Source organism: Stigmatopora nigra, chromosome 8 (assembly GCF_051989575.1).
Source record: "Stigmatopora nigra isolate UIUO_SnigA chromosome 8, RoL_Snig_1.1, whole genome shotgun sequence".
Taxonomy (NCBI): domain Eukaryota; kingdom Metazoa; phylum Chordata; class Actinopteri; order Syngnathiformes; family Syngnathidae; genus Stigmatopora; species Stigmatopora nigra.
In genome coordinates, this window is record NC_135515.1 from 2153214 (window position 1) to 2179495 (window position 26282).

The window sequence follows — 26282 nt, forward strand, 5'->3', positions numbered from 1 at the left end:
TAGGGCAGTAGACATCCCATATATTTCCCATTGTTTAGCTTATAGACTAATCACGTTTTTACATTTTTATTCGGTTGACTTTTTCTATTGATGTACAAGCTGCTCTGGGTTTTCTGCCGTTCAGTTCCGAGAATACGTCCCGTCACTTTGTATTTTCGTACGTAGACCAGATTGCAAGCAACGGCTAGATGCTAAATGTGTGTCTGGAGCTAATGCTATTAGTCGCGCCGCTGTGAAAAGAACATCTGGCTGGAGAGCGGCGCTCCCGAGTCGCCAACGGAGGAGGATTAAAACCGCCGCGTTGTTTTCTGGCAGATGATTCGGGACCGAATTAGCCGGCCTAAAAGGAACCCGGAGAGTGTCCCCGTCGAATTGCTACGCCAAGTGTTAGCGGGTAGAAAAAGCTCTGGCAAGGGGGCCACATTGACTTTAAAAATTTGACAGATGGGCCAGGTTAGTACAAGATACGATTACATATAAAAAAGTGCATCCGTTAACTGTACATATGAAACATAAAGAGAGAAAAAAGGACTCAAATATTAACATACTCATCAATCATCTTTAAAGTCAAAAGTATAAAGTAAAAAGGATTGTAGTATTAAGAAATATTAAAATGTCATTTAAAAAAAGATAAAAGGGGCTGTAAAACACCAAAAACTAATAAGAGTGGACACAGCTACTGCCACTGGCTTCCGCGTGACGGCGCCATCTTGGAGAAAGGAAAAAAAAACTACAATTATTTGGACATCATAGGCGGGCCGGATTAAAAGTCCTAGCGGGACGGGTGTGGCCCGCGGGCCGTAGTTTGCCCATGTCTGCTTTAAGTGGAAGTTTGAAATAACATAGATTTGCCAAAGTCCTGCTAAAGCACCACATTAAACAACATATTAATTAATCAGCATTACATACAAAATAGACCCAATTATTGCTTCCCTGAATCATTGTTTTTACCGGTCCTTCAGCACCATGGACAGAGGTCAGACGTTTGCTTTCTAAGGGCCACAGAAAAAGCTAAGTTGTAATAAGTAAATAAGGCACGATTGGTCACAGAAATCGGCTCAAATTTTCTCAATCAAAATCTAAAATCTAAGTTTAACTGTATATGTATTTTTTAAGAATATACAGAACGATTAAGCGGAACAAAATCTAAACCCGACTCCCATTTCTCATCATTTTGCAGGACGACAATAGTAAATCAAGCCATTTCATCTTGATGACTCATTTCGTAATGATATCATTGACGTTTTAAAGACGACCATTTTCTTTTCCCTTCAAAGATGAGCAATTACTGAATAAAAAACCCACTCTTGACAACAACTATCTTGATTTTTAAGCATGAATAATCTCTCAAATGACTTTTCTTGGTGTGTAAACATTAGATATTTTGACCATTGGCTGTCCACCAGAAGGCAACAGCTTAAGCAGGTTTTTTTTTGCCGTTTTCCCGCACTCAAGCAAATGATTGGCACGTGTCGGCAAAGACGAGCCAAGTCTGTCTCCGGCCATTAAAGATCAGGACGCGTGTCCCCGTCCGTGTGTGCTTCTCGCTCGGCCGATTGTACAATCGCTTGTTTGCAGCTGCTAAGTAGCCCGCCGCTATTCCCCTCACGCATCCCTTGCGCTACTCTTCACTAAACATAAGACGCTATCCGTTTGGTCGTTTTTGGTTATCATCTAACGCAAGGGTGTCAGACTCGGGTCGCTTTAACGTCAACTTGATTTCACGTGGGATGGACCATTTTAGATATAATATTTAGATTTTTTTTTAATAAATGGATTAAAAGAACTGGATTAAAAGCTCTGAATGTTCAGTTTTTTATAGATCTATAATAATGGTGATTTTAGCTTTTTTAAAAATATATTTCTAGATTTTAACAAGTGATTTTTGAATGAAAAACTGAAAAAATGGATTAAAAATGACTGATGTTGATTTAAAAGGGGGAAATTAGGAAATTTAATATACATCTATACCAGGGGTAGGGAAACTATGGCTCGGGAGCCATATATGGCTCTTTTGATGGGTGTATATGGCCTTTTTAAATCATATTTTTTCTTCATTAGACTCTTCTGCATCCATTTTCTCATTCATACTCATTGATTAGCAACAGTAAAATAATGTTCTCAAAAGTATTCAGACTATTTTTTACTTTCCAAATGGTGAAATGAATAATAAATGCTCACATTTTCATGTAGTTTTACTTTTAAATTCAGAAAACAGAAAGTCGCCACTCATGATTAACTTTCCCGGGCCATACAAAATGATGCAGCGGGCCAGATTTGGCCCCCGGGCCGCCACTTTGACACATGAACCGAGAAATTGGGAAATATTGTTGCCATTTTTCCTTTGTTTGCCATAAAGACACTTTGACCCCAAAGGCAAAATTGACAGCGTCTTTCCAAATGTCGCCGCGTGACCAGTAAAATCCGGCTAACTGCGCTCATGCCCGGCAGCGGCGGCGTTGGCGGTTTAGCGGCCCGCGACGTCCACCGCTCTGTCGACGTTAGACCCCACCTCATTCCGCCCGTGACGCTCGCCGGGCAGATTGCGTCTGACAGCTTGCGTTGCCGCAAGTAATTACACGAGAGAGCCAATAAGTCCAAAAGAGAGCCATCAGTCACTGTAGCGCAAACCCGTGCGCCAACCCACGCGCCGGGTGGCACTTTGATCAAACGCCTGGCGTCCAATCCACGCCTGGGATGCGTTGCGGCTGTCTCCGCCTGTCGTGTTGTTTTTCTTCGCTTCTCGGATTGATCGAAAAACAATCCTTCCCACTCTCAATGTTGCATTTTTTTTTTGCCAGTGTCTACTGCATCGTTTGATTATGGCACTCTGGATAAATCTGTTCAAATTTCAAGATGGTGAACACTTGCTCTCGAGCCACATGTGGCTCCTATTAAATTTAAGGGGGACTTTATTTTTTATATATACAGTAATTCATCAATTATCCTGGTTAATACAAACCAAATATGGCCACGAAAAATATAAACAGCAAAGTAGGGTCACTCAAGTTTAAAAAAAAATTATAATAATTACAAAAAATATTTTTTAATTTTTTAAAACATTTTTTACACTTTTTTTTCAATTTTTTTTTATTTTTTATTTTCAGTGCTGAGTTTTAGTAGCAATTGGAGGACAGCTGATTGGCTTCCATATGCAAATTTCAGCGTGATTTTTCAATTTTTTTTATGAATTCCCATAAAAAAATAACAAAAAAAATCCCCCCCCAGAAAAAAACACATAGTGAATGTAGTGAAGCCCGTAAATTTGGCGTTTCTTGACGTAATCACGCATTGGTGGGCCTTCTTTCCGTCAAAGGGAGGATGTCTTACTTGACACTTTAGGACTGACACGCTATTTTCCGCCATCAGATGACGGACAGCTCTCTGGGCGCCCACCGCCACGGAAAAGCACTGAGCTTGAGCGGCGGATTAATGGCGCTCATCCGCTGCTAATTTGAGCGCCCGCTTACAACGGTACTCGGCGTACGACGCGTAATGACTCGTGGAGAAGTGTGGCCCTCGACATTTGAAAGAGCCATTAGACACCAGTTGAATTTGGAGTGAGTCGCTCGGCCTACTTTATCTAGCCGTCCTGACCCCCACGCCGCCATTAAAGGCGGAAATTAGCAATTGAATGCGTAACGTTTGAGCCCTTTTCCATCTTTGCTTTTTTTGGCCAATCACGTTCCACGTAGGGAGGTGAGACGATGTTGTGATACTTTGTAACCCGAAAGGTTATTGATTGATCCATGTATTGTTTTAAACAGGTTGTCAGTGTTCACAAAAAAACAATAAATAGTTGCATAATGTTGTTCCCAAAATTTTAATCCAATTATTCAAGCTAAAGCCCCACTATTACTATTTTCTACACACAAATTATAGAATTGTTTAAAAAAATACAATCACAAATCCCAAACTATTGAAATTATGCAAAAAAACAACATTTTTGTCACGGTTGACCTCTGCATAGATGAAATCAATGTATTTATAAGTAAGGATTCCAGCAGAGGGCATATGGCTTAAAGAAAAACACTCATAGTAGTACTTGGAATACAGAAAAAACTTTGCCAAGAACAATATATCCTTTCTTAGCGTTTTAAAGCCCCACTATTACAAGTTTCTACACACAAATTATAGAATTGTTAGAAAAAAGACAATTACAAATCCCAAACTATTGAAATTATGCAAAAAAACCAACATTTTTGTCACGGTTGACCTCTGCATAGATGAAATCAATGTATTTAAAAGTACGGATTCCAGCAGAAGGCATATGGCACAAAGAAAAACACTCGTAGTAGTACTTAGAATACAAAAAACAAACTTTGCCAAGAACGATATATCCATAGCGTTAGCATTGCGATAACCTTTTTCAGACGTAACGCATAACCATATATTCCAAGTTTGATATATGATCTTTTAGTTGGCTTGTCGCTAAATAATTGACCGTGAAAATAAGTGTTTGTAGCAACTGGAGTCTGGAGCAACAAAGTCTTCAGTTCTTCTTGGTGCCATTTTTCTTTTTCCCCTTGGCCTCCGACATCATAACAAATGGCTTGCGCGCATTGCTGCAAGGTGAACGCGCGATAAACACTCCCGCAAAGCTCCAGCTCGTGAGCCTCGGCTTTATTGTATTCTACCGAGATATGGCGTCTTCCATTTTTTTTTTTTTTTAAACCCCCCGTGGAATTCCCCAAACTGTCAAGTCAAAACATTCAACACAACTGTGAGACATTCATAATTAAGTGGGAATAAATCCAAAATTTAAGCACTATTTTTTTGTAAAATCCGCTACTTCATTTGAATACATGTTAATTAGGAGCTCGAAACAACTTATTTGCATTTTTTTGGTTAGAAAAATTACGTTTTTGTCACTAATGTAGGGTTTAGGACCCAAGTTTTCTTGCTAGTGCCTTTGTGTAGCATGTTTTTCTTCAAAAAATGTAGTTTTTTTGGCACTAGCTAGTTTTTGCACGTTATTATTCATGTAAAATTTATGAAAATACTAAGTACTGAAGTACTGAAAAATAAAGTCAAGGGAGACTTGCATAGTTTTTTGTTATAGCCTTCGTTTGGCATGTTTTTTCTCAAAAAACATGTTAGTTTTTGCCACTAGTTAGTTTTTGCATGTTAATATTCGTTTTAATCCATTTTTCTGTGTTTTTAGTCCACAAATCATTTTATAAAATCTAAAAATTTACAAATATTTCTTGACTCTAGCTAGTTTTTGCACGTTTTTGTGTGAAATTAATGAAAATAAGATTACTGAAAAATACAGTCAAGGGTAGACTCCCATAGTTTTTTGTTATCCCCTTCGTTTGGCATGTTTTTTCTCAAAAAACATGTTAGTTTTTGACGCTATCTAGTTTTTGCATGTTAGTATTCATGTAAAATGAATACATATAAGAGTACTGAATTTTCTTTTAAAAAGTGAATGGAGAATTGCATACATATTTTTTTCCTCTTCAGTATTGTCTTGTCTTCCCTATTTATTTTGCCCATATTTCCCCCCTGTGACCCCCAAGCACCCCCTTTTCTGGCCATAGACTCGCTCGAGGAAAAGCCAGGAGAGCGTTTGCGAGCCATCGCCATGACGACCGATAGCCTTCATCGGCGGCCTAATCAGAAAAGGGTTTGAAGTGGAAAGAGCCTCTCGGATGCTGCCGTAACTTCATTTCTCGCATGGTAGCGCAGAATTTAAAAGCCATACTTTTTCAAAGGAAAGCTCCAAAGGCGACACACCACTCTAATATTTGCATTCGCCTTACAGTCATTTGGGGCCACGGTGGAATATATATACACCATAATTCCTTTCCGCTAAGGGATTTTATCCAACCAACGCCATTTTGTGCCTATGTTAGTAAGAGGAGGAGTTTCATTCCTTGTCCAATTAACGCCAATGGATTCAATCCGGGTTCAATTCGATTCAGTTCCAATAAATTGGACGCTGTTATGACGTATGGATGCTGGTAATTATTTGTCGAATTTTATGGTGAATCTGTTTAGAGCACTGGTGTCAAAGTGGTGGCACGGGGGCCAAATCTGGCCCGCCGCATCATTTTGTTCGGCCCGGGAAAGTAAATCATGGGTGCCGACTTTCTGTTTTAGGTTAAAATTCAAATAAAGAGTATAGATGTATATTAAATTTCCTGATTTTTTTCCTTTTTAAATCGATAATTGCAAATTTTTAATCATTTTTTTCTGTTTTTAGTTCAAAAATCATTTAATAAAATGTAATAATATTTAAAAAAATATTTTTTTCCACTTTAATATGGAACATAATGATTAAAAGACATTTTCTTTTGCTAAGAAAAAAAGCTAAAATAAACATTTTATTTAGATCTTCAAAAAATTTAATATTCAGGACTTTCAATCCAGTTTTTTTAATCAATTCATCAAAAAATACCTTTAAGACACAATGACTGACTGTCATTGTATTTATAAGTCGTTATTTTGAATAGAAAGCAGCACATTTCCATTTAATACATTTCCTGAATACATTACAGTTACGTGATGTCTAAAACCAGGACAGACAATTAGCATAAAGTACTTGGCATATTTTAAAACTTGCCATTACTATAAAATGCTAATGACTGACTTCTCTCTGCTTTTAAATCTTCAACAAATGTTCTGTTTTGCACGTCCCAAAGTCTCGTTGACGTTGTCGTATTGGAGCGTTCCCGAGAAAGGTCAGGAAACCCACCCGCTAATTTATAGGAATTCAATTAAGCCAGCCCACCCGGATTAGGAAAATAGTCCATTGATAGATTTGCTGGGCAGACGGTACGGTGGAGGGGGCGGACGGGAGCTCGCTTCAGAGACTAATGGGACTTTAATTGGGCTTTGACTGATGTCGGCTGGTCTGGTTGTGGGCCGCGCTAACCCTGGAGTGACTAATTGATACGGTTAAAATCATTTTTGACTCATTGACTGCTATTAATGGGGACATATGAACCAAATTGGCTTCAATAAATGAGAGCACGTCAATGGAAAATTGGTTTGCATTTTTCAAATGATCGGAATCAGGTGAAAAGGACCTGATTTATGGATTTAGTGGGTGGGTTATCAATGTTCAAACATTTTGGTTGACAGAACTTGAGTTAAATCGGATTGGGCGTCTGTTATTGTAAAAAAAAATGTTTTAAATGGATTATGGGGGACAGATCGGCTTTAAATAAGAACTGATGTGAATTGTGTCATTTTTTTTATTATGGATTTGATCCAGATCTGGAGAACCGGAGATTAGATTATATTAGATTAGGTTAGGTTAGGTTAGATTAGGTTAGATTAGGTTAGATTAGGTTAGATTAGGTTAGATTAGGTTAGATTAGGTTAGATTAGGTTAGATTAGGTTAGATTAGGTTAGATTAGGTTAGATTAGGTTAGATTAGATTAGATTAGATTAGATTAGATTAGATTACATTACATTACATTACATAACTTTATTCATCCCATATTCGGGAAATTTTATTGTAATAGTAGCAAGAGAGTGAGAATACAGACACAGCAAAAGACATTTAAATATAGTTTTATTGACAACTCTTGTACATATATTTCAGTTATGGACCTAGTTGTCATCCTTTTACTGTAAAAAAAACATTTCAAGGAAAAATAAGACAATTAATGGCATTTTTATTCCTTTCACAGGGCAAATAAGATTTGGAAAAAAATCAACCAATCGAACCAACGCAGTGAAAAAGCAGCAATTTATTCTGGTTGGCCGTGTGTACGCCAAATGTGTGAGCTCCAGTTGGATAACTCGCCGTATTTTTGTGCTGAAGAGGAACTTGGCTTAGCTTAGTTTAGCCTAGTTTAGCCTCACTCTTATCATTTCCCCATCGCAGTTAACTCACCGACTCATGGACAGATTACTTTGAGCTTCCTCTCTTTGTATCGTTTCTTCAAATTTAGCTCAGACGGCCTTTGTCTCCACAAAAAAAAAACGTTTCCCGAAATAAAACGGCACCGCCATCTTTTGTAAAGAAAAGACATGGACATTTTCAACTATTTTATAAACAGCAAATATGGCATTTCCTCAAGATATGAACAGATATGTTTTGTATTATGTATTTTTAGCCCTTTTATGAAATGACTTGAGTGTAAATTTGGGCTTTCAAAGGTTAAAACCTAAAAGTATTACGTTGCAAATATGAAAAAAATGTAATAGCTACTATGTCGAGCTCAGCTTGGAGTCTCCTTGAACCCGTGCCCGTCCACTGTTACCTTTCGCCATTAGCTGTCAATCACCCTAATGCGTCCTGGTCCATTTTCCACCTCCACATGATGATGTATGCTAACATACACACACACACACACACACACACACATCCACCCACACATTTATTCTTGGCCAGGCTAATTTCATGCTCGTTGAACTTGATGAAGTACGTTATTGATTTGTTGTTTTGGACTTTCTTAGCGATTATTTGTGACTAAAAGGGAGGCCGTGCCGCCACTTTTCATTAAATGAGAGGCCATTTTATTTTCACACATGGTTAAATTCACATCAAAGATTTTAGAGAGGAAAGCGTTGATGAGGAAGATGGAATCGTTTGATTTATTTCGGTGATTTTTTTGGGGGGGGATCAGTCAGAGTAGAACTGGAAGATTTCCAAAGACATCTGATATCTTGTAAATGACGCAAAAAACTGCTCGCGGTGTCAGTTATCAAATAAATTATGGACTATGATTGATGCTAAAGCAAACAAAGCCATTTGTGTGATTGAATTCCTTTAAGGGAAATCTATAAGAGAATCTTGCAGGAATCGATAAACTGAATAATGCAATCACATACCTTAATCCACTGGATTTATTTTAAGGCAAAGGGTGTCAGACTCGGGTTGGTTCGTGGGACGATTAAACTTGATTCCACGTGGGCTGGACTATTTTAGATAGAATATTTAGATTTTTTTTTTTAGAAATTGATTAAAAGAACTGGATTAAAAGACCTGAATATTCCGTTTTTTATAGATCTAAAACAATGTTTACTTTATATTTTTTTTAAATATATTTTTAAATTTTACAAAATGATTTTTGAACTAAAAACACAGAAAAAAATGGATTAAAAAATGACAATTATTGATTAAAAGGGAAAAATCAGGATATTTAACATACATCTATACTCTTTATTTGAATCTGATCCTAAAACAGAAAGTCAGCACTCATAATTTACTTTCTCAGGCCACATAAAATGATGCGGCGGGCCAGATTTGGCCCCCGGGCCGCCACTTTGACACGTTCTAGGACTTTGCTCAGCAAAGTCAATATGGAGATCTGTGAAAAAAATGTACACTGTTTATAATGAATTGACATTGGTGGGCAGATGTCCAAATCGTTTTTAAGCGGATAGTACGGCACGGTGGCTCATTAGCCATTGTGGCTCACCGCATGCTGACCTCTGTTTTTGTCTCCGCAGCTGGTGGCGGGCGAGTTCGACCTGGAAAGCAACTTCATCATCCAAGACGCCGATGGCATCGGCTGCCTGCCGACCCTCCTGGAACTCTGCGATGTCAACGTCCGAGCGGAGATCTGGAGCATGCTGACCGCCATGCTACGCAAGAGCGTGCGAAATCTTCAGACTGCCACCGAGGTGGGCCTCATCCAGCGACTGCTGCTCCGGATACAGTCGGCGGATGACATGATTGCAGGTGCGAGGCCAGATTTTGTTATGGGGAACATGTGGGACAGGCTAGGGCGCAATCTATTTAAAGGCGCATGGGGAAAAAAACCTATTTTGCAATATACATTGGCACTGTTACACTGTTGGGTGAAATTTGTGCTAAAAGGATACTGATTGAGATTCTAAAAAAATACAAAGACAACGTATTTGACTTAAAAATCCTTTAAAAATAATTGGTGAAAGACTATCAAAGAAAAAAACAGACATTAATACAATAAAATTACTGTATTTTGACGTTTAATATACTAATATAAATATATAAAATATATTAAATGATTTTTGCTTTTTTTAGCCTCCCCGTTTGTGCGCCATTTAATATACCCCTGCAGTTTAATATACCAATGCTGTTTGATATACCTGGGTATATTAAATGGGGGAGTATATTAAACAGCAATATACGGTAGGAATTTAAAAAAAATCCAATACAATAGTTCATGAAGACATAGGTAACTTATTTATCGCTCATTACGTCACCCCAACGAAAATAACGACTTTGCTGAGGAGTGGAACCTTAATTTCGGGTGATTTATGTACTAACAAGTCGTTATTGCGTGTCTTTCAAGACCTGTTGGTGGACATGCTGGGCGTGCTGGCCAGCTACAGCATCACCGTACAGGAGGTCAAGTTGCTCTTCAGTCTACTCCAAGGGGAAGGCGGCCTCTGGGTGAGTGACCGATCGTGACATCCCACGTGGGCAAGGACGGCCAGAACAGAAAAAAAAAAAAACACTTTGTTCTATCACACAGCCCCGACACGCCGTCAAAATGCTGGCGGTGCTCAACCAGATGCCGCAGAGACACGGACCCGATGCCTTTTTCAACTTCCCGGGACGCACCGCTGCAGTAAGTCCAGCTAACAAATATGACACCCTTGGTCTTTGCGAAATTGTCAAATATGCATTTTCTATCAAAACTACAAAAAAACAAGTTTATTTTTATTTTTTTTACCAACATACATAGGGAAAAAAAAGTAAATCTTGAAAGTTTTCATTTTAACTAGACATTTTAACTTATTTACAATTCCTTTCAAAACACATCATAATATTTTGATTGGCTTTTACATTTTGCTAAGTTGACAAAACTTTCAAGTGCTGACATAGTTAATTTGCTGTTTGTCTTTTATTTATTTACACAAATTGAAAAATGGAAACTATTTGAAAAGTAATAGAAAATGAGATAAAATTGAGGTTTATTTTTGTACATATTGCTGGTAAATTACCATTTAGAGTCCCTAAATCTGAAAATTCTCTTTATACCCACTGCAAAATTACGTTTGGAAGCTCCTCCCAAATAGTATTTCCGACCCAGACGGCCGTCCAATCAAAACGAAGCAAATCCCCATCTCCGATGAATTAAACGAGGTGACGTTTTGTTAAACGAGCAAATAAATCCCAGGTATACATAATGCATCATTTAACGTTCCGCCAGGCGTTTGTTGTGTGTGTATATAAATAATACCAGATGGCAAAAGCATGCCGATAAAAATCAGATTTATTTAAAAACTAAGGCTGAACAACTAATACATATTTAGCAGGTGCAGGATTTATCGTATATCGAGGAAACCGTTTATTCATTTTAGAAAATGTGGTTGCCCAGAAGGAGATGTATATGTTAATGTCATCTAAGCAAACATTTTGTGAATTTGCATTTCAGTCAAACCTGTAAAAAAAAACAAAAGTAAAGCCCATTGTTTACTTTATAAAAATAATTTGCCAAGATTTAGTCAAGACTTGATTGGATTTACGTGTTTTTTAAAATTGGAAAGTAACATTGTTTTGTGAAAAGGTATTAGCTAGTAGATCTCACTTTAATACATTTGTCAATTACTGTTTGCATTCCGTTTTATGATTGGTTTAGAAATATTGGATCAGCAAAACATGGTTAAATACATGCATTGGGATATCGCTGATCTGAATAAGTTGTGGAATTGCTGCATTGGGAATTTTGCTAGAAATAGGTGTTTAGATGAAGGATAATAATGTGTGTAAAGGCAAAAAGATGGAAATGGGAAAACAGGAATTGGACATGGACTTGCCAAATTGACTGCTTGTTCTACATTGCTGACGTGTTGCTTACTGTGAATTTCCAGAGTACGGGAAGAAACTAATCTAATCTAAAATAAGTCAAACGTTGTAAAAATAATGCCTGCTTTCGTTTATTCTTAAAAAGTGAAGATGCACTGACCATTTAATGTAGTGTTACACTTTGTTAATGAACCAAAATTGCAGCCAAACCATTGAGTTGAGATTATTCCCTAAGAAAAACTGCTCTAATTTTGCTATTCCCGTTGCAAGAAATCATCCACTTATTCAATTTTTTTGTTGTTTTTGTTGTCTCCTCAGGCCATCGCGTTACCCCCCATCGCCAAGTGGCCTTACCAGAACGGATTCACATTCAACACCTGGTTTCGGACTGACCCATTAAACAACATTAATGTGGATAAAGACAAGCCTTATCTCTACTGGTAAGTGCGCCCAGCTGTGCTTTGCTCAAATCATGCTAATTGCTTTTGCGGGGCATTAGCGCCCGCCGACCGTTACCCTCCGGAGACCCCGCAAAAATAACCGCTGGCTCGCGGTCTGGCCATTTGAAAAAGCTCGCCGCCCGACCTCACGTCCCGCCGGATGAGGAATACACGCGGCGTTTTGTCAAGGTCGAAATGGTCTTTCTCTCGCGGAGCCAAGCCCACGTGAATGTTTGAGGAATATCAACCAGCCCGATATTGCTGCAAAATAGTCATTAGCTGTCTTTCTCCTTGGGTCGGTTGCTCTCGACTAGTGACGGATGTTCCCTTGAAAAGATTTTCATGGCAGAAGGCCGCGTTGAGGTTTGCGCCGACATAAAACGAAGGAATATCGCCGTGGCTTTTATGTATTCAGGTGGCAACGGAGTGCCAGATATGTCGAGCTAATCTTCACAGCTCCGTGGCGGGCCGTGTCAACAACGGGAAAAGCGTGTTGACTTCAAAAGCGGCTCCCGAGGTTGTTGCTTTCCGCCCGATATGTCAATACGGGAAGAGTTTTGAGTGCTAGCTTCGCTATATGTGCGAGACTATAAGGCGGCCGCGGCTTAACGCTTTGTTAAGCCGGGTTATCGGGTTTGTGTTTTGATTTGTGCCGAATATTTTGGCAACATTTTGAAGTTTCAATTCTTTTTCTGAGTCTTTCTAGTGGGTAGGTAGGTAGGAAAAGGGAAACAAAAGTTGGAACAAGGAAGCAAAAGGTGGAAAAGGGAAACGAAAGGTGGAAAAGGGAAACAAAGGGTGGAAAGGGGAAACAAAAGGTGGAAAAGGGAAACAAAGGGTGGAAAAGGGAAACAAAGGGTGGAAAGGGGAAACAAAGGGTGGAAAAGGGAAACAAAGAATGGAAAGGGGAAACAAAGGGTGGAAAGGGGAAACAAAGGGTGGAAAAGGGAAACAAAGTGTGGAAAAGGGAAACAAAGGGTGGGAAAGGGAAACAAAGGGTGGAAAATGGAAACAAAGGGTGGAAAAGGGAAACAAAGGGTGGAAAAGGGAAACAAACGGTGGAAAAGGGAAACAAAGGGTGAAAAAGGGAAACAAATGGTGGAAAATGGAAACAAAGGGTAGAAAATGGAAACAAAGGGTAGAAAGGGGAAACAAAGGGTGGAAAAGGGAAACAAAAGGTGGAAAAGGGAAAAACCCACGAGGGTAGCAAAAGGTGGAAAAAGGGGAAAAAGGTGGAAAAGGGAACAAAGGCGGCGCATGGGGAAAAAACATTTTTTGCAATATACATTGGCACTGTTACACTGTTGGCCAAAATGTGAGCCTAAATGTGTGTTTTTTATTCGCAGTTTCCGCACCAGCAAAGGCATCGGCTACTCTGCACATTTTGTGGGAAACTGCTTGATCGTCACATCTCTCAAATCCAAAGGCAAAGGTTTCCAACACTGCGTCAAATATGATTTTCAGCATAGAAAGGTGAGCCCTTGTTTCAAAAAAACTCTCTTGTTTGTTTTGTTTTGGGTTTTATTTTTTTTTGAGACGTTCCTTTGGCCATCTATAATTTACAAGGTATCCGTCACATCGTGAGATGTTTTGGTTTTTCTCCAGAGATGCATTTAAATTCAAATGCGGCATGAGCGAGAAGATAAATTTATACAAATTTACATTTATGGCTTATATTGGAGCCACTTTATCTTTATTTTTTCAAATTCTTTGGTATAAGCAGCTTTCTCCTATAAATCTCACTTATTATTTTATTGGCTGAATCCCACATGATCTCAAATGTAGTATTTTTTTATTTTGTATTATTAACAATTTCAAAAAGTCATTTTCCAAACTGCCAGTTAAAAAACAAGCATTTTCTGGTTATTTCACATTTCTTAAATCTAAATTCTACCACCCCTGTTCTCAATAGGGTTCTAGTCAGGGTATAATAAGGGAAAATACATTATAAGGCAAGGGGTGTCCAAACTGTGGCTCGTGGGCCAACAAATTTCAAAGCTAAAACTGATGTTATGCATTTGAAATCTTCAAAATGGCGCTTTTGGCCTTCAAGCCAAAGTTTGGACACTCTTGCCTGTCATAAGGACATGTTTTTGTTTTTCATTTCGATGACAAAATGCATGATAGTCCACCTTTTCCTCCCTCAGTGGTACATGATCAGCATCGTGCACGTCTACAGCCGCTGGAGGAACAGCGAGATCCGTTGCTACGTCAACGGACAGCTGGTTTCTTACGGAGACATGGCCTGGCACGTCAACACAAACGACGCAAGTAACCTTACACTAAACTTTATTCTAATTTTGTTTTAAATTTTGATACCTTTATGGCTCTATTGGCTCCGCCTCCACCCTGACTTTCAGATGCAACTTATCAAGGGTTGTTTGCTTTTGTATTCCCTTCAAAATATTCCCAAAATAATGCACCCAAATGTCCTCATCATAGTATAACGCACTACCAGAAGTAGTATGTACTCCTCTTGTATTAGCGAACAAGCTCCGCCCTTCGCCCTGACTAACAGGGGGAAAAAAACACTGAAAAAATGCAAGGCTCCGCCCAGTGCTCGTAGAGATATTACATTTGCGACAGCAGAAAGACAGTGGCCATGATGTTTTTCCATTGTATGCTCGTATATCAAAATTTGTCTCGTATCTCAAGGTAAATATTTGCCCGAAATGTTACTCCTATCTCAAATTACTCGTACGTCAAAGCACCATTTCATGTCGCTCCATTGTGGCTGTTATTTTTTGCATCAGCCCGCATTAATTGGAAGAAATATGACTTCTGTTAGGCTCCCCGTCGTGAATATTTATACGTTAAATGAATATGAGGGATGTTAGCGTTTATTTGGAGGGTGGCACGATTTCTACTCTTGGTGGGCTCTCTCCATTTGTACCAATAAACGATCTGGCGTTTAGGCTCTGGGGAACAGCGGGTTGCTTAAATGACCGCCGTGCTTCTCAGACTAGTTCCGTGCATTAACGTTAGCAAGCGCTAATGTCGGAAGGAAGACTTGTTTTTAGATCGCCTCGTTTATTTTCCATTACCTGCGTCACAAACAAGGCAAGTTAGTGACGAGTTTAACCACAAGTGATGCTTTTTGGGAAAGGTCGACGTCATGTGTGTTAAAGTGGCGGCCCGAGGGCCGTATTTGGCCAGCCGAATCATTTTGTGTGGTCCGGGAAAGTCAATGATGAGTGCCGACTTTCTGTTTTAGGATCAAATTAAAATGAAGAGTATAGATGGATATAAAATTTCCTGATTTTCCCCTTTTAAAATCAATAATTGTCATTTTTTTATAATTTTTTTCAGTGTTTTTAGTTCAAAAATCATTTTGTAAATCTAAAAAAAAGCAAAAATAAGCATTGTTTTAGATCTATAAAAAATTTAATATTTAGGCTTTTAATCCAGTTCTTTTAATCCATTTTTCTGTTTTAGGACCAAATTAAGAAGAAGAATATTGATGTATATTACATTTGTTGATTTTTTCCCCTTTTAAATCAATAATTGTCATTTTTAATCCATTTTTCTCTGTTTTTAGTTGAAAATCATTTCGTAAAATCTAAAAATATATATAAAAAAATCTAAAGTAAACATTGTTTTAGATCTACAAAAAACCTGAATATTCAGGGATTTTAATCCAGTTCTTTTAATCTATTTATAAAAAAAAAAAATCTTAATATTATACCTAAAATGGTCCGGCCCAATATGAAATCGAATTGACATTAAAGCGACCTGCGAACCAACCCAAGTCTGACACCCTTGCTCTACTATGTGCAGCCAATCCTAATTTACCAAAACAGATTTCAATTGAATCTCTGCATTTTCACTATCTTCTCGGGTCAAATTGTCGACAGACCTTTTTATGAAAATATGAGCACGGCTCAGCTGGGAAATCCTTTTTTCAAAAAGCCTCTCCGTCTTTATTCAAAGTGAAGACTCAAACTTATAAAGGTCGTCTCCTGTTACGCTTGCAGAGTTACGAAAAATGTTTCCTGGGTTCCTCCGAGACGGCCGACGCCAACAGAGTTTTTTGCGGCCAGCTGGCGGCCGTTTACGTCTTTGGCGAAGCTCTCAACCCGGCACAGATCTTCGCCATTCATCAACTCGGCCCAGGTTATAAGGTACAATCTATCCATTAACCTCATCTCTGAATCTAGTGGAAAATATGCGGGTTTTTGGCGTCATCTCCGTCCGTTTTAGCTAGAAAATGCAAATGACCTTCCGGGTAATAAGCGCGTGATACACGGCGTCGTCAAACGGAGACTCTCGGCGAGGAGATTTTATGAGTCTGGCGCCGAGGCAAAATCATTGTTGGTTCTGCATATTTTTTTGTGGGTAATTAGGGGGTTCTTTATTACAAGACTAAATAATCATTTGTGCTTTATTACATTTTTTGGCGCCGACTCATTTTCGATATGGAGTGCAGATACGAAAAATAGGGCATATCTAAATATATTTTTTCTAAGTTAAACAAAGATATCCAGCATTTTGGAAGGAAATCCGATGTATAGCAACATTTTAATATTCACTTCTCATAAATTGACTGTATGTAAATAGTCCAATGTGATCAATGAGGCTTTTTTTGGATATTAAAGTTATTTACTTTTATGCTCTTTTTATTCTGCAAAGTTTGTTTCTGTATATACCGTATTTACTCGCATATAAGCCGCTTTTGTCGGACAAAAAATGAATGCTAAAGGCTTGAAATGTTGCTATACATCAAATTTAAGAGAGCATTCTTTTCTTCATGGTCAGTTAATACTTAAAACTAAAACTAAATTATGCAACCTAAACCCCCAATATGTATTTCCCATTTCCCTCACATATCAACATCTCAAAAAATGATGCATATTGTCATTCACCCCCTAAAAAAAACATGAAATGCCTTGAAATATTTCAGATTGATCTCCCACTTGACAAAAATAACAAAAACAACCAAAAAAACCATCTTCTCTCGAAAAACCCATGAACAGCACTTCCATTCATTTTGATAGGAACCCCTAAGATATTCCCCATTTGAAATCACTCAAAATGAAGCATCAATGACCGCCAACTGAACTTCATTCATTCGCTATATTGACCCCAACTTCCCCAAATCATCTGCTATCGGCAACAAAAACTCCTTTCCCACTCCAAAGACTCCATTTTTTTAGCTTTTCTTTCTACCATTGTTTGGCCAATGGACCGAATAGTGTCCGTATCTTATGACATTTTTACTTTCCACCGAGGGACGGCCCCCTTTTGCGAGCTAAGATGTTTTGGCGGATGAAAGAGGTTCCGCCATGCGAAGACTATTGCCTTTTCTTCCATCTTGATCACAGCAGACGAGCATTCTCGTTACCAAGATGCTCTTTTATCAGCGGGATGGAAAACCATGTTTGTTGCGCTTCAAAGCCGGAGATTGCCTTCCGTTAACGTCTCGTAACCGGGAAAGGGGGGGAGGCCTCGTACCGGGGAACTAATTAAGCTCTTAATTCTCGCCGAGCCATTGCCATTTCCATTGACGGCTTTCCACGTAAAATACAAGCGGCGGATCCGATGATGGCCTCGGGGCGCCGTGATTGCTCGGGTGTGAAAGGGAAAACATCAGAGGGAGGGTAGTAGGAATATATCAAATCCAGAATAAAAAAAAAATACAACAGTGATTAAGTTGTAGTGATATACAAGCGTGGTATTTGATTACTGCCACTAATCACTTGATTCTTTAGGTGGAAAAGAGACAGTTTGAAAAGGCTGGAAAAATGCTGCAATTCAAAAATGGCAGTATGAAGCTCAATTCTTTAGGTGGAAATGGGAAAATGTGTCAGCCAATGCTGCAATTTGGAGAAAAACAATAGTTAATTTAACAAAAAAAAAGCAAAAATAATATTTGATGAATGCCATGGGGGGCTATGATTGCTTAAGTGGAAAAGGGAAAACACCAGGGTGGGGGTGGAAGGAATATAACAACTCAAGAATTAAAAAAATAATAATAATAACTACAACAGTGATTAAATTGTAGTAATATACAAGTGTGATATACCTGATTCTTTAGGTGGAAAAGGAACGGTTAAGTGGAAATGGGAAAATGTTTCAACCAATGCTCGAATCTGGAGAAAAATAATAGTTAATAAAAAAAAGTAAAACACAATATTTGATGAATACCATGGGTAGCCTTGTTTCCTTAGGTGGAAAAGGGAAAAGCTACAAACGACTCAAAATTTGATCATTGAGAGTTCGGGATTGAACCCTGGTCCTTCTCCCCTGACACTTCCCACCTCACCCCCATCTTCTCCCTTCCCCAGAGCACATTCAAGTTCAAATCTGAGAGCGACACCCACCTGGCCGAGCATCACAAACAGGTGCTGTACGACGGCAAGCTGGCCGGCGCCATGACGCTGGCCTACAACGCCAAGGCCACTGACGCCCAACTCTGCCTGGAGTCTTCCCCTAAAGAAAACGCCTCCATCTTTGTTCACTCGCCTCACGCACTTATGCTCCAGGTTGGTCCAAAACAGTTTTTCTTGGTCTTCCCAAGTCTGTCTTTTACCTCGTTTCCCTTTTCCACCCACTAAGCCGACATCACTATGAACTCTGGCTGCCTTCAAAGACTAACACAACATTTTTCTGACATTTCCCAGGACGTAAAAGCCACCGTGACTTACTCCATCCAACGAGCCGTCCACTCCATCGGTGGCATCCAGGTTCTCTTTCCCCTGTTCGCCCAACTGGACTATCGCGCCTCGAACGGGAGCCAAGTCGAGACTGGCGTCTGGTAAGAAAAAAAAAACCTTTTTAAATGAATCAAACCGTCATTTTCCAAAGAAGAAAGCGAGGTCTTTCCCACACGCTCAGATTCGTTCGAAACTGGCCGTTTCAAAGCGTTGTTTTGGTGGGAATCGGAGCTTTGATCCCATTCCATTTTGGCCCGATTTGCGCCGGCTAAGACTGCTCGCCTTCAAGTCCACTCCATTTGGAACATCTTTATACAAATGTATAGATGTGAGAAGGAAGCAAAGTTTTTATTTGCAAGGTTCATATCACTATTCGTCTTTGAAATGTGAAGATTGCGCTTAGATTTTCTGTTCCTCGTGTACTCACGAGAGAGCTGAATAGGAAGGATCCATGAATACAAGTGGTACCACTACTTAGTAAATTAAGCAGCTTCAAAACTGGTTTTGTGGCCTACATTTTTGTAAGCTAAGACGTATTTACGTATATTTAAGCGTATTTACGTTTTAGGGACACATTTTTGTTGAGTATTTGTTTGTTTTAATATTTTGCATTTCCTAACTTGGATTTCTTTCATATGGTGAGCCAAAATTACAAAATTTCCCTATTGAGATTCTTTGTAACCTGAATTTTTCATAAGCAAAGACATATTTTACATGCATGTATTTACAATCTAGGGCCATATTTACGTTGAGTTTTTCTTTTTTTGAAGATTTTGCGTGAATTTCTTTCTTATTGTGAGTCAAAATGTCTCTATTGAGATGTTTCAAAATCTAAATTATTCGTAAGTAAATACATATTTTAAATGTAAAATCGGTTCCAAAGTGTATTTACGATTTAGGTCCACATTTATGTAGTTTTAGTTTTTTGAAGATTTTGCCTGAATTTCTTTCTTATTGTGAGACAAAATTCCTCTATTGAGACATTTCATAACCTGAATATTTTGTAAGTAGAAGTACTACTGTATTCGCTATGGATTGGACCAGATGGCAACAAAATGTCACCATTTTTTTTTTAATACACGACTGGACAAATGTGAAAACCAAGTGAGCAAATCCTTATCTGGCAACCAGTTTACCTTCTTCTACGCCTCCATATTACATCTTTTAACATCCACCTCCACAAAAACCAAACAAAGTAGAACCACAAAGCAAGCAACAAACCACATTGCGTCGCTGATCATTTTGCAGTATCTTCCTCCTTCCAGTTGCATGCATTTATTTCAAGTGTCCGACTTTGTATGCACGCGGCGCGTCGGCCTGCGCCACCGCGATTACGTTATTGTCGTGGCGGATCCTCGGCCACCGGAGGATGGCGAGCAAAGCCGATTACGGCGCTGTGGTTGGGCCAAAGGCACGAGGCAAGGATGGCACAATGGAAAAGGCACCTTTATGGGACCTTTTGGCGCACGCTAAGCCCCGAAGGTGACCTTCTCCAGACCTCTCGGAGCTTTTATAAGCCTCTTTCCAGAAAGTCCATCAGGAGTGACATTCGCCGGCTTTATAGGGCTCTTTCATGACCACTTTAGTTTGTCCGGAAGGCTCGAGAGAGAGAGACAACGCTCGACATTGCGTCAAAACGTTGGGGAGCATTTACTCGGTTACTTGAAAGTACTTTTTGGAGTGGTTTAAGCATGTTGGCCTTGCAGTAGATTTGTCTTATTATTATTAAAACTAAAACAAAAATTTACATTTTTGTCCACAACACTGACCTTTTTTGAGCTGCAGGTCACTTTCTGCTTGGAAGATTAGATTAGATTAGATTAGATTAGATTAGATTAGATTAGATTAGATTAGATTAGAATAGATCAGATTAGACTATATTATATTAGATTAGAATAGATGAGATTAGAATATATTAGATTAGAATATATTCGATTAGAATATATTAGATTAGAATATATTAGATTAGAATATATTAGATTAGAATAGATTAGATTAGAATAGATTAGATTAGAAAAGATTAGATTAGATTAGATTAGATTAGATTAGAATAGATTAGATTAGATTAGATTAGAATAGAATAGATTAGATTAGAATAGATTAGATTAGAATAGATTAGATTAGAATAGATTAGAATAGATTAGAATATATTAGAATAGATTAGAATAGATTAGAATAGATTAGATTAGACTAGATTAAAATAGATTAGATTAGATCAGACTAGATTAGATTAGAATAGATCAGATTAGAATAGATCAGATTAGAATAGATCAGATTAGAATAGATTAGATTAGAATATATTTAGATTGGATTAGATTAGAATGGATTAGAATATATTAGAATAGATTAGAAAAGATTAGATTAGATTAGAATAGATAGGGTTAGGGGTTAGGGTTATATTAGGTTAGATTAGGTTAGATTAGGTTAGGATAGGTTAGGGTAGGTTAGGATAGGTTAGGATAGGTTAGGATAGGTTAGGATAGGTTAGGATAGGTTAGGATAGGTTAGGATAGGTTAGGATAGGTTAGAATAGATCCCGTATTGGGAAATTTCCTTGGTTGCAGTAGCAAGACAGACAAAAGACACAAGACATTGTAGACCTAGTTAAAAAAAAGAGTACACCCCAGAATACACAACACCCTTAAAGCATACACCATTTGTTACATCACCCTCCTTGTTTTAAATTGGCCTGAAGCGAATCCTGTTTGACTTTGATGTCAGGTCCACGCAACCATTTCACTTTTGACCCAACACATCTTATCTCTACCGACCATTGGGCATCAATATCTCTCCATCTCTCTTATCATTCCTATCTTAAGCTCGGTTTCCATGGTGATCCAATTGTCATTCTCCTATCTAAACCCATCTTCCTTCTTTCTGTCCATCCTTTTTTTGGCAGCGCCACCTTGTTGGAGTTCCTGGTAGAGCTCCTGAAAAGCTCCGTGGCCATGCAAGAGCAAATGCTTGGTGGAAAAGGCTTCCTAGTTATTGGCCACTTGCTGGAAAAGGTAACAAAACCTTTTCATTCTTTCCCCCCCTTAGAAATCCCCACGCTTTGTCACTCGGCAACGAAATTAAGGACGTGGCCTTTCCCCCCCGTATTCTTCTCCGGCGACACTTTGCCAAGCTTTTGGCGCCCCGACGTCGGGCTCCATCTGTTCACGATATGATTAAAGCGCTACCTTTTTCCTCGTTTATATCCTATCGCGACTTTGCCAGATCCCCAACAGGGTTGAGAACAGGTGTCAGCATTGCAGGCAAAGTCAAACTTTTTACAGCGGTGACGACGTGTCAATTAAAAATGGCCCGAAAGTCAACTTTTTTTTGACTGATTCATTACTTGACGCCATTTTAAGTGTCGCTCGTTGGCGCCTTGACGTATGCTGACACTTTTTGTTGTTGTCACTTTTGTTGTGAGGCAAATTTGGAGGAATAAATGAGCCTTTTGCCTGGTTGGAGGGTTTTTTTTTTAGGGGGTTGTCATGACAACCGGAGCTGACTTGGCAAGGGGATTTGCTTCATTTGCAGGATGCAATTAAATAAATAAACAATGAAATTATATGTATATGGATATAGAGGATTTTTAACTTGCAATTATGAATATATTGACAGCCAGTTTGCTTTTTTTTGCTAAGTAATTGTTCACTATGGCCATTTCATTCAAATTAGGGATAGTGGGGATAAATTATGATATTTTTCTGCCATTTACGGTGCTTGATGTCCAATTTTTTTACACTGGGAAGGTTGGAATGAAGGCAAAATGGATTGGATGTCTTTCACTGTTAATGACATTAAATTACTTTTCCTTTTAAAACAAAAAAGGACATTTTATGACTCATTATGGTTGATAATTTAGCAAAAAATAGATACTTTTTTGGACAAAAACCTTGACAAAAATAGCGTAAATAGTGGAAAAACATAACTAAAAAATTTGTCAAAAATAGGCCAACATATTTAAATGAAAATACTATTTAAATACAAATTAGCCTAGGACGAAAAAAAAGATAGATTTCGCCAGTACACAAACTATTAAGACTGTTTATTTTCCTTTTTGGACGTCTGGCAGCGTCAATGGCGGCCATATAGAGTCACTACAACTAGTGGTGTCCCTCTTATTTTTATTTTTTGACCGTTTTTGACTTTTTTGTGTCCCCAGTCATCCCGAGTCCACATCAGCAAGTCGGTCCTGGAGCAATTCCTGTCCTTTGCTAAGTACCTGGACACTCTGTCGTACGGGGCGCCGCTCCTCAAACAGCTCTGCGACCACATCCTGTTCAACGCCGCCATCTGGATCCACACCCCCGCCAAGGTAAGAGCCCCCCCCCCCCCGGTCCGTGTAAAGCTGGGGACCGCGATGTGAATAAATATGAGGGGGAAATGAAGGCGAAATTGTCTGGAGGCTGGCCTCAGACGCTCCTCCAAAGTAGAGCGCCGGTAGAGAGAGAGAGGCGGAAAAAAATGAGAGAAAGAGTGAAGTAATGAAGTAGGTTAGCGCACTCGCTACCCAGAACGCCGCTCGCTTCTTCCCCTGGGGACGCGGCCTGATGTGAAATGATGGCGTGGCGGCGTTTTACCAGACACACCGGTTAAATGTTTGGAAATCTTGAGGGGGGAAAAGACATTTCTCTCTCCATTTCTTTCCAAATGAAACGTGCAGTAACTGGATCAGACTTGGGACTCTTTTTGATTAGGAATTAGGGCAGTAAATCTCTATTTTTGGGGTTCAGGTTTTTTTTAAGGTTTTGTTCTCATCTCTGATCTCATTTTTTTAAACCACTTTATCCTCACTAGGGTCACAGGGGTGCTGAAGTCTATCTCAGCTGACTTTATAGACTGTATATGTATACATGTATATGTATATGTATACATGTATATGTATATGTATACATGTATATGTATATGTATACATGTATATGTATATGTATACATGTATATGTATACATGTATATGTATATGTATACATGTATATGTATATGTATACATGTATATGTATACATGTATATGTATACATGTATATGTATATGTATACATGTATATGTATATGTATACATGTATATGTATACATGTATATGTATATGTATAAATGTATATGTATACATGTATATGTATACATGTATATGTATACATGTATATGTATATGTATATGTATATGTATATGTATATGTATATAACCCATGTTTAAGTATATATTTTTCAATATATATACATTTTTTCAATATTAAGCGCTTTTCCATTATACATAACTCCCTCTTTTTGCTGTCAGCCCACAAATACTTCAGTACAATGTGTACATCATACTGAAATATGACATCATTTAATATAATATGCAATAGAATAACAAAGTATTAATACAAAGTGTCAAAATTACAGCTCATATGCCCAGCTTTTATTGGCCCACGGCAAATGAGGAAGATATGATCCAATATAGCCCGCAGGAGAAGCTTAAATTCAGCCTACGTTTGTAGTAAGAAAACAAACAAAAAAGTAAATTTTGGTACGCATTGCGTATTTTACGGAGAGGCTAATCGTGGGTTGGAAAATGAGGGGGAAATCTTTTTGTAAATCGTCTGCCATTCATTCACAAATGTAAAATGTCTAATGAAATTCATGACATGGATTTTTGGCTCAATGTAATCAACACCAATCAGCGAAGGGAAGGAAAAGTGCATTTAATACTGATTACGCTAATTACACAAGTGCCACTCCATTAAAATGTCGTCTCAGTCCACAAGGACACAAATTGGGGAAAAAAATTCGGGAGATTTTTCTCAATATTCGGCATGTCAAAGTTTTTTTTTGGTCCTAATCACACTTTTATACGGAGGCTCCATAATGCCATAATTAATTGATTCATAAGTCCCTAATAGCAAATGTTATCGCTCATTTTTTTTTAAACATAAAACAGGGAAAACATTATTTTTTTTCATCTTTTCTTGCCAATTGATCTATTTGACACATTTCAACGTAAAAAATAATTTTTTTTTATGGTATAAACCAGGGGTGGGCAAACTTTTGGGCCACATTGACTTTAAAAATGTGACAGATGGGCGGAGTCAGAACAAGATACGATACATATAAAAAAGTGCATCCGTTAACAGTACATATGAAACATAAACAGAAAAAAGGTATTGATATACTCATCAGAAATATTAGAATTATGAACACGCCCCTCTTCCCTCCACAGTTGCAACTGTCCTTATATACGTACCTGTCGTCGGAATTCATCGGCACGAACGCCATCAACGGCGCCGTGCGGCGAGGCGGTGCGGCGCTCCAGCTGATGCACGCGCTCAAGTACTACTACTGGGCCGTCAACCCGGCCCAAACCAGTGGCGTCTGCCCTAAGGGTCTCGGTGAGTCCACATTTTCTTATTGATTTCGACTGGAAGGCGTGGCCTAAACTATGTTATGTTAACTTATTTTTTGAGGGGACAATTTCAACAGTTAAGGATCGTCTTAATTTTTTAATACTATTTTTTTAATAACATTCATAAGAGTTAAAAGAGCATTGATACAGCTATCGAGTCATAGCCTGCCATTAATGTCCAATCTGTGGAGTTGAAAGGGATCGGATGTCAATTTCGGACAATGATTGAACGTTTTTTCCCGAGCGGACTCCTGGAAACGTGGCCCAATCTTCTTGAAAATTAAACTGGTCTTTGTTAAGCGCCAATCAACGGCGTCCTCCAATTGTCACTTTGCCTCTCTCGGCTTTTTTATTAGCACTTTATTATCCTTCCGACGGAGTCGCCACTTTCCCCGACGTGACGCCATCTCACCGCCAGCGACGACTTTGATCCGAATCGCGTCTCGTTCTCGTCATGGCGGCGGTGGCAGCGCCCTAAAGGGCTTTTCCTCCTTTATGGAGAGCGCACTTCCGTGCTAATTTTTCGGACTAAATTAAGCGGATGAAGACAGATTCCCAGCGGGCGTGCCAGGCATGTGTCAAGGCCTATTTTATTTTGAATTGATTCTCCGCTAATAATGGCGCTGACCTTTTTACGCTCAGGGTTACGCTGACTACACACTCGCTGCTTGCTAAATGAGTTTTTTAGTCCTTTGGAGTGCTTTAAAAAATAGGGCCGTCAAATGCTTTTAACTAGACTTACTTGCCTAATAAAGGGCCAATAAAAAAAGAGACTTTATAGACTGGATGTAAAAATGAAGGTAAATAGTTTAAGTTTGATTGATTTAATGAGGGACAGCACATAGTAATGAACATATTAATTTTGTTAATGAACATATAGATATAGATATAAATATAGACATAGACATAGACACAGACATAGACATAGACAGACTAAGACATAGACATAGACAGACTAAGAAATAGACAGACTAAGACATAGACTAAGACATAGACTAAGACATAGACTAAGACATAGACTAAGACATAGACTAAGACATAGACTAAGACATAGACTAAGACATAGACTAAGACATAGACCAAGACATAGACTAAGACATAGACTAAGACATAGACCAAGACA

General features: G+C 38.6%; 1 protein-coding gene across 1 annotated transcript in view; it reads left to right on the plus strand.

Annotated features, from left to right (window-relative positions):
* The window catches only part of LOC144200605 (neurobeachin-like), a 124208-nt gene that overhangs the window by 6439 nt on the left and 91487 nt on the right, over window positions 1-26282 (plus strand). Inside the window, exons 2-13 of the mRNA XM_077722850.1 lie at window positions 9413-9644; window positions 10240-10340; window positions 10423-10518; window positions 12018-12139; window positions 13486-13612; window positions 14287-14406; window positions 16114-16260; window positions 18424-18621; window positions 18760-18893; window positions 21692-21800; window positions 22949-23101; window positions 24977-25145. Coding sequence (XP_077578976.1) covers window positions 9413-9644; window positions 10240-10340; window positions 10423-10518; window positions 12018-12139; window positions 13486-13612; window positions 14287-14406; window positions 16114-16260; window positions 18424-18621; window positions 18760-18893; window positions 21692-21800; window positions 22949-23101; window positions 24977-25145 — 1708 coding nt within the window. The remainder of the gene's footprint in view (window positions 1-9412; window positions 9645-10239; window positions 10341-10422; window positions 10519-12017; window positions 12140-13485; window positions 13613-14286; window positions 14407-16113; window positions 16261-18423; window positions 18622-18759; window positions 18894-21691; window positions 21801-22948; window positions 23102-24976; window positions 25146-26282) is intronic.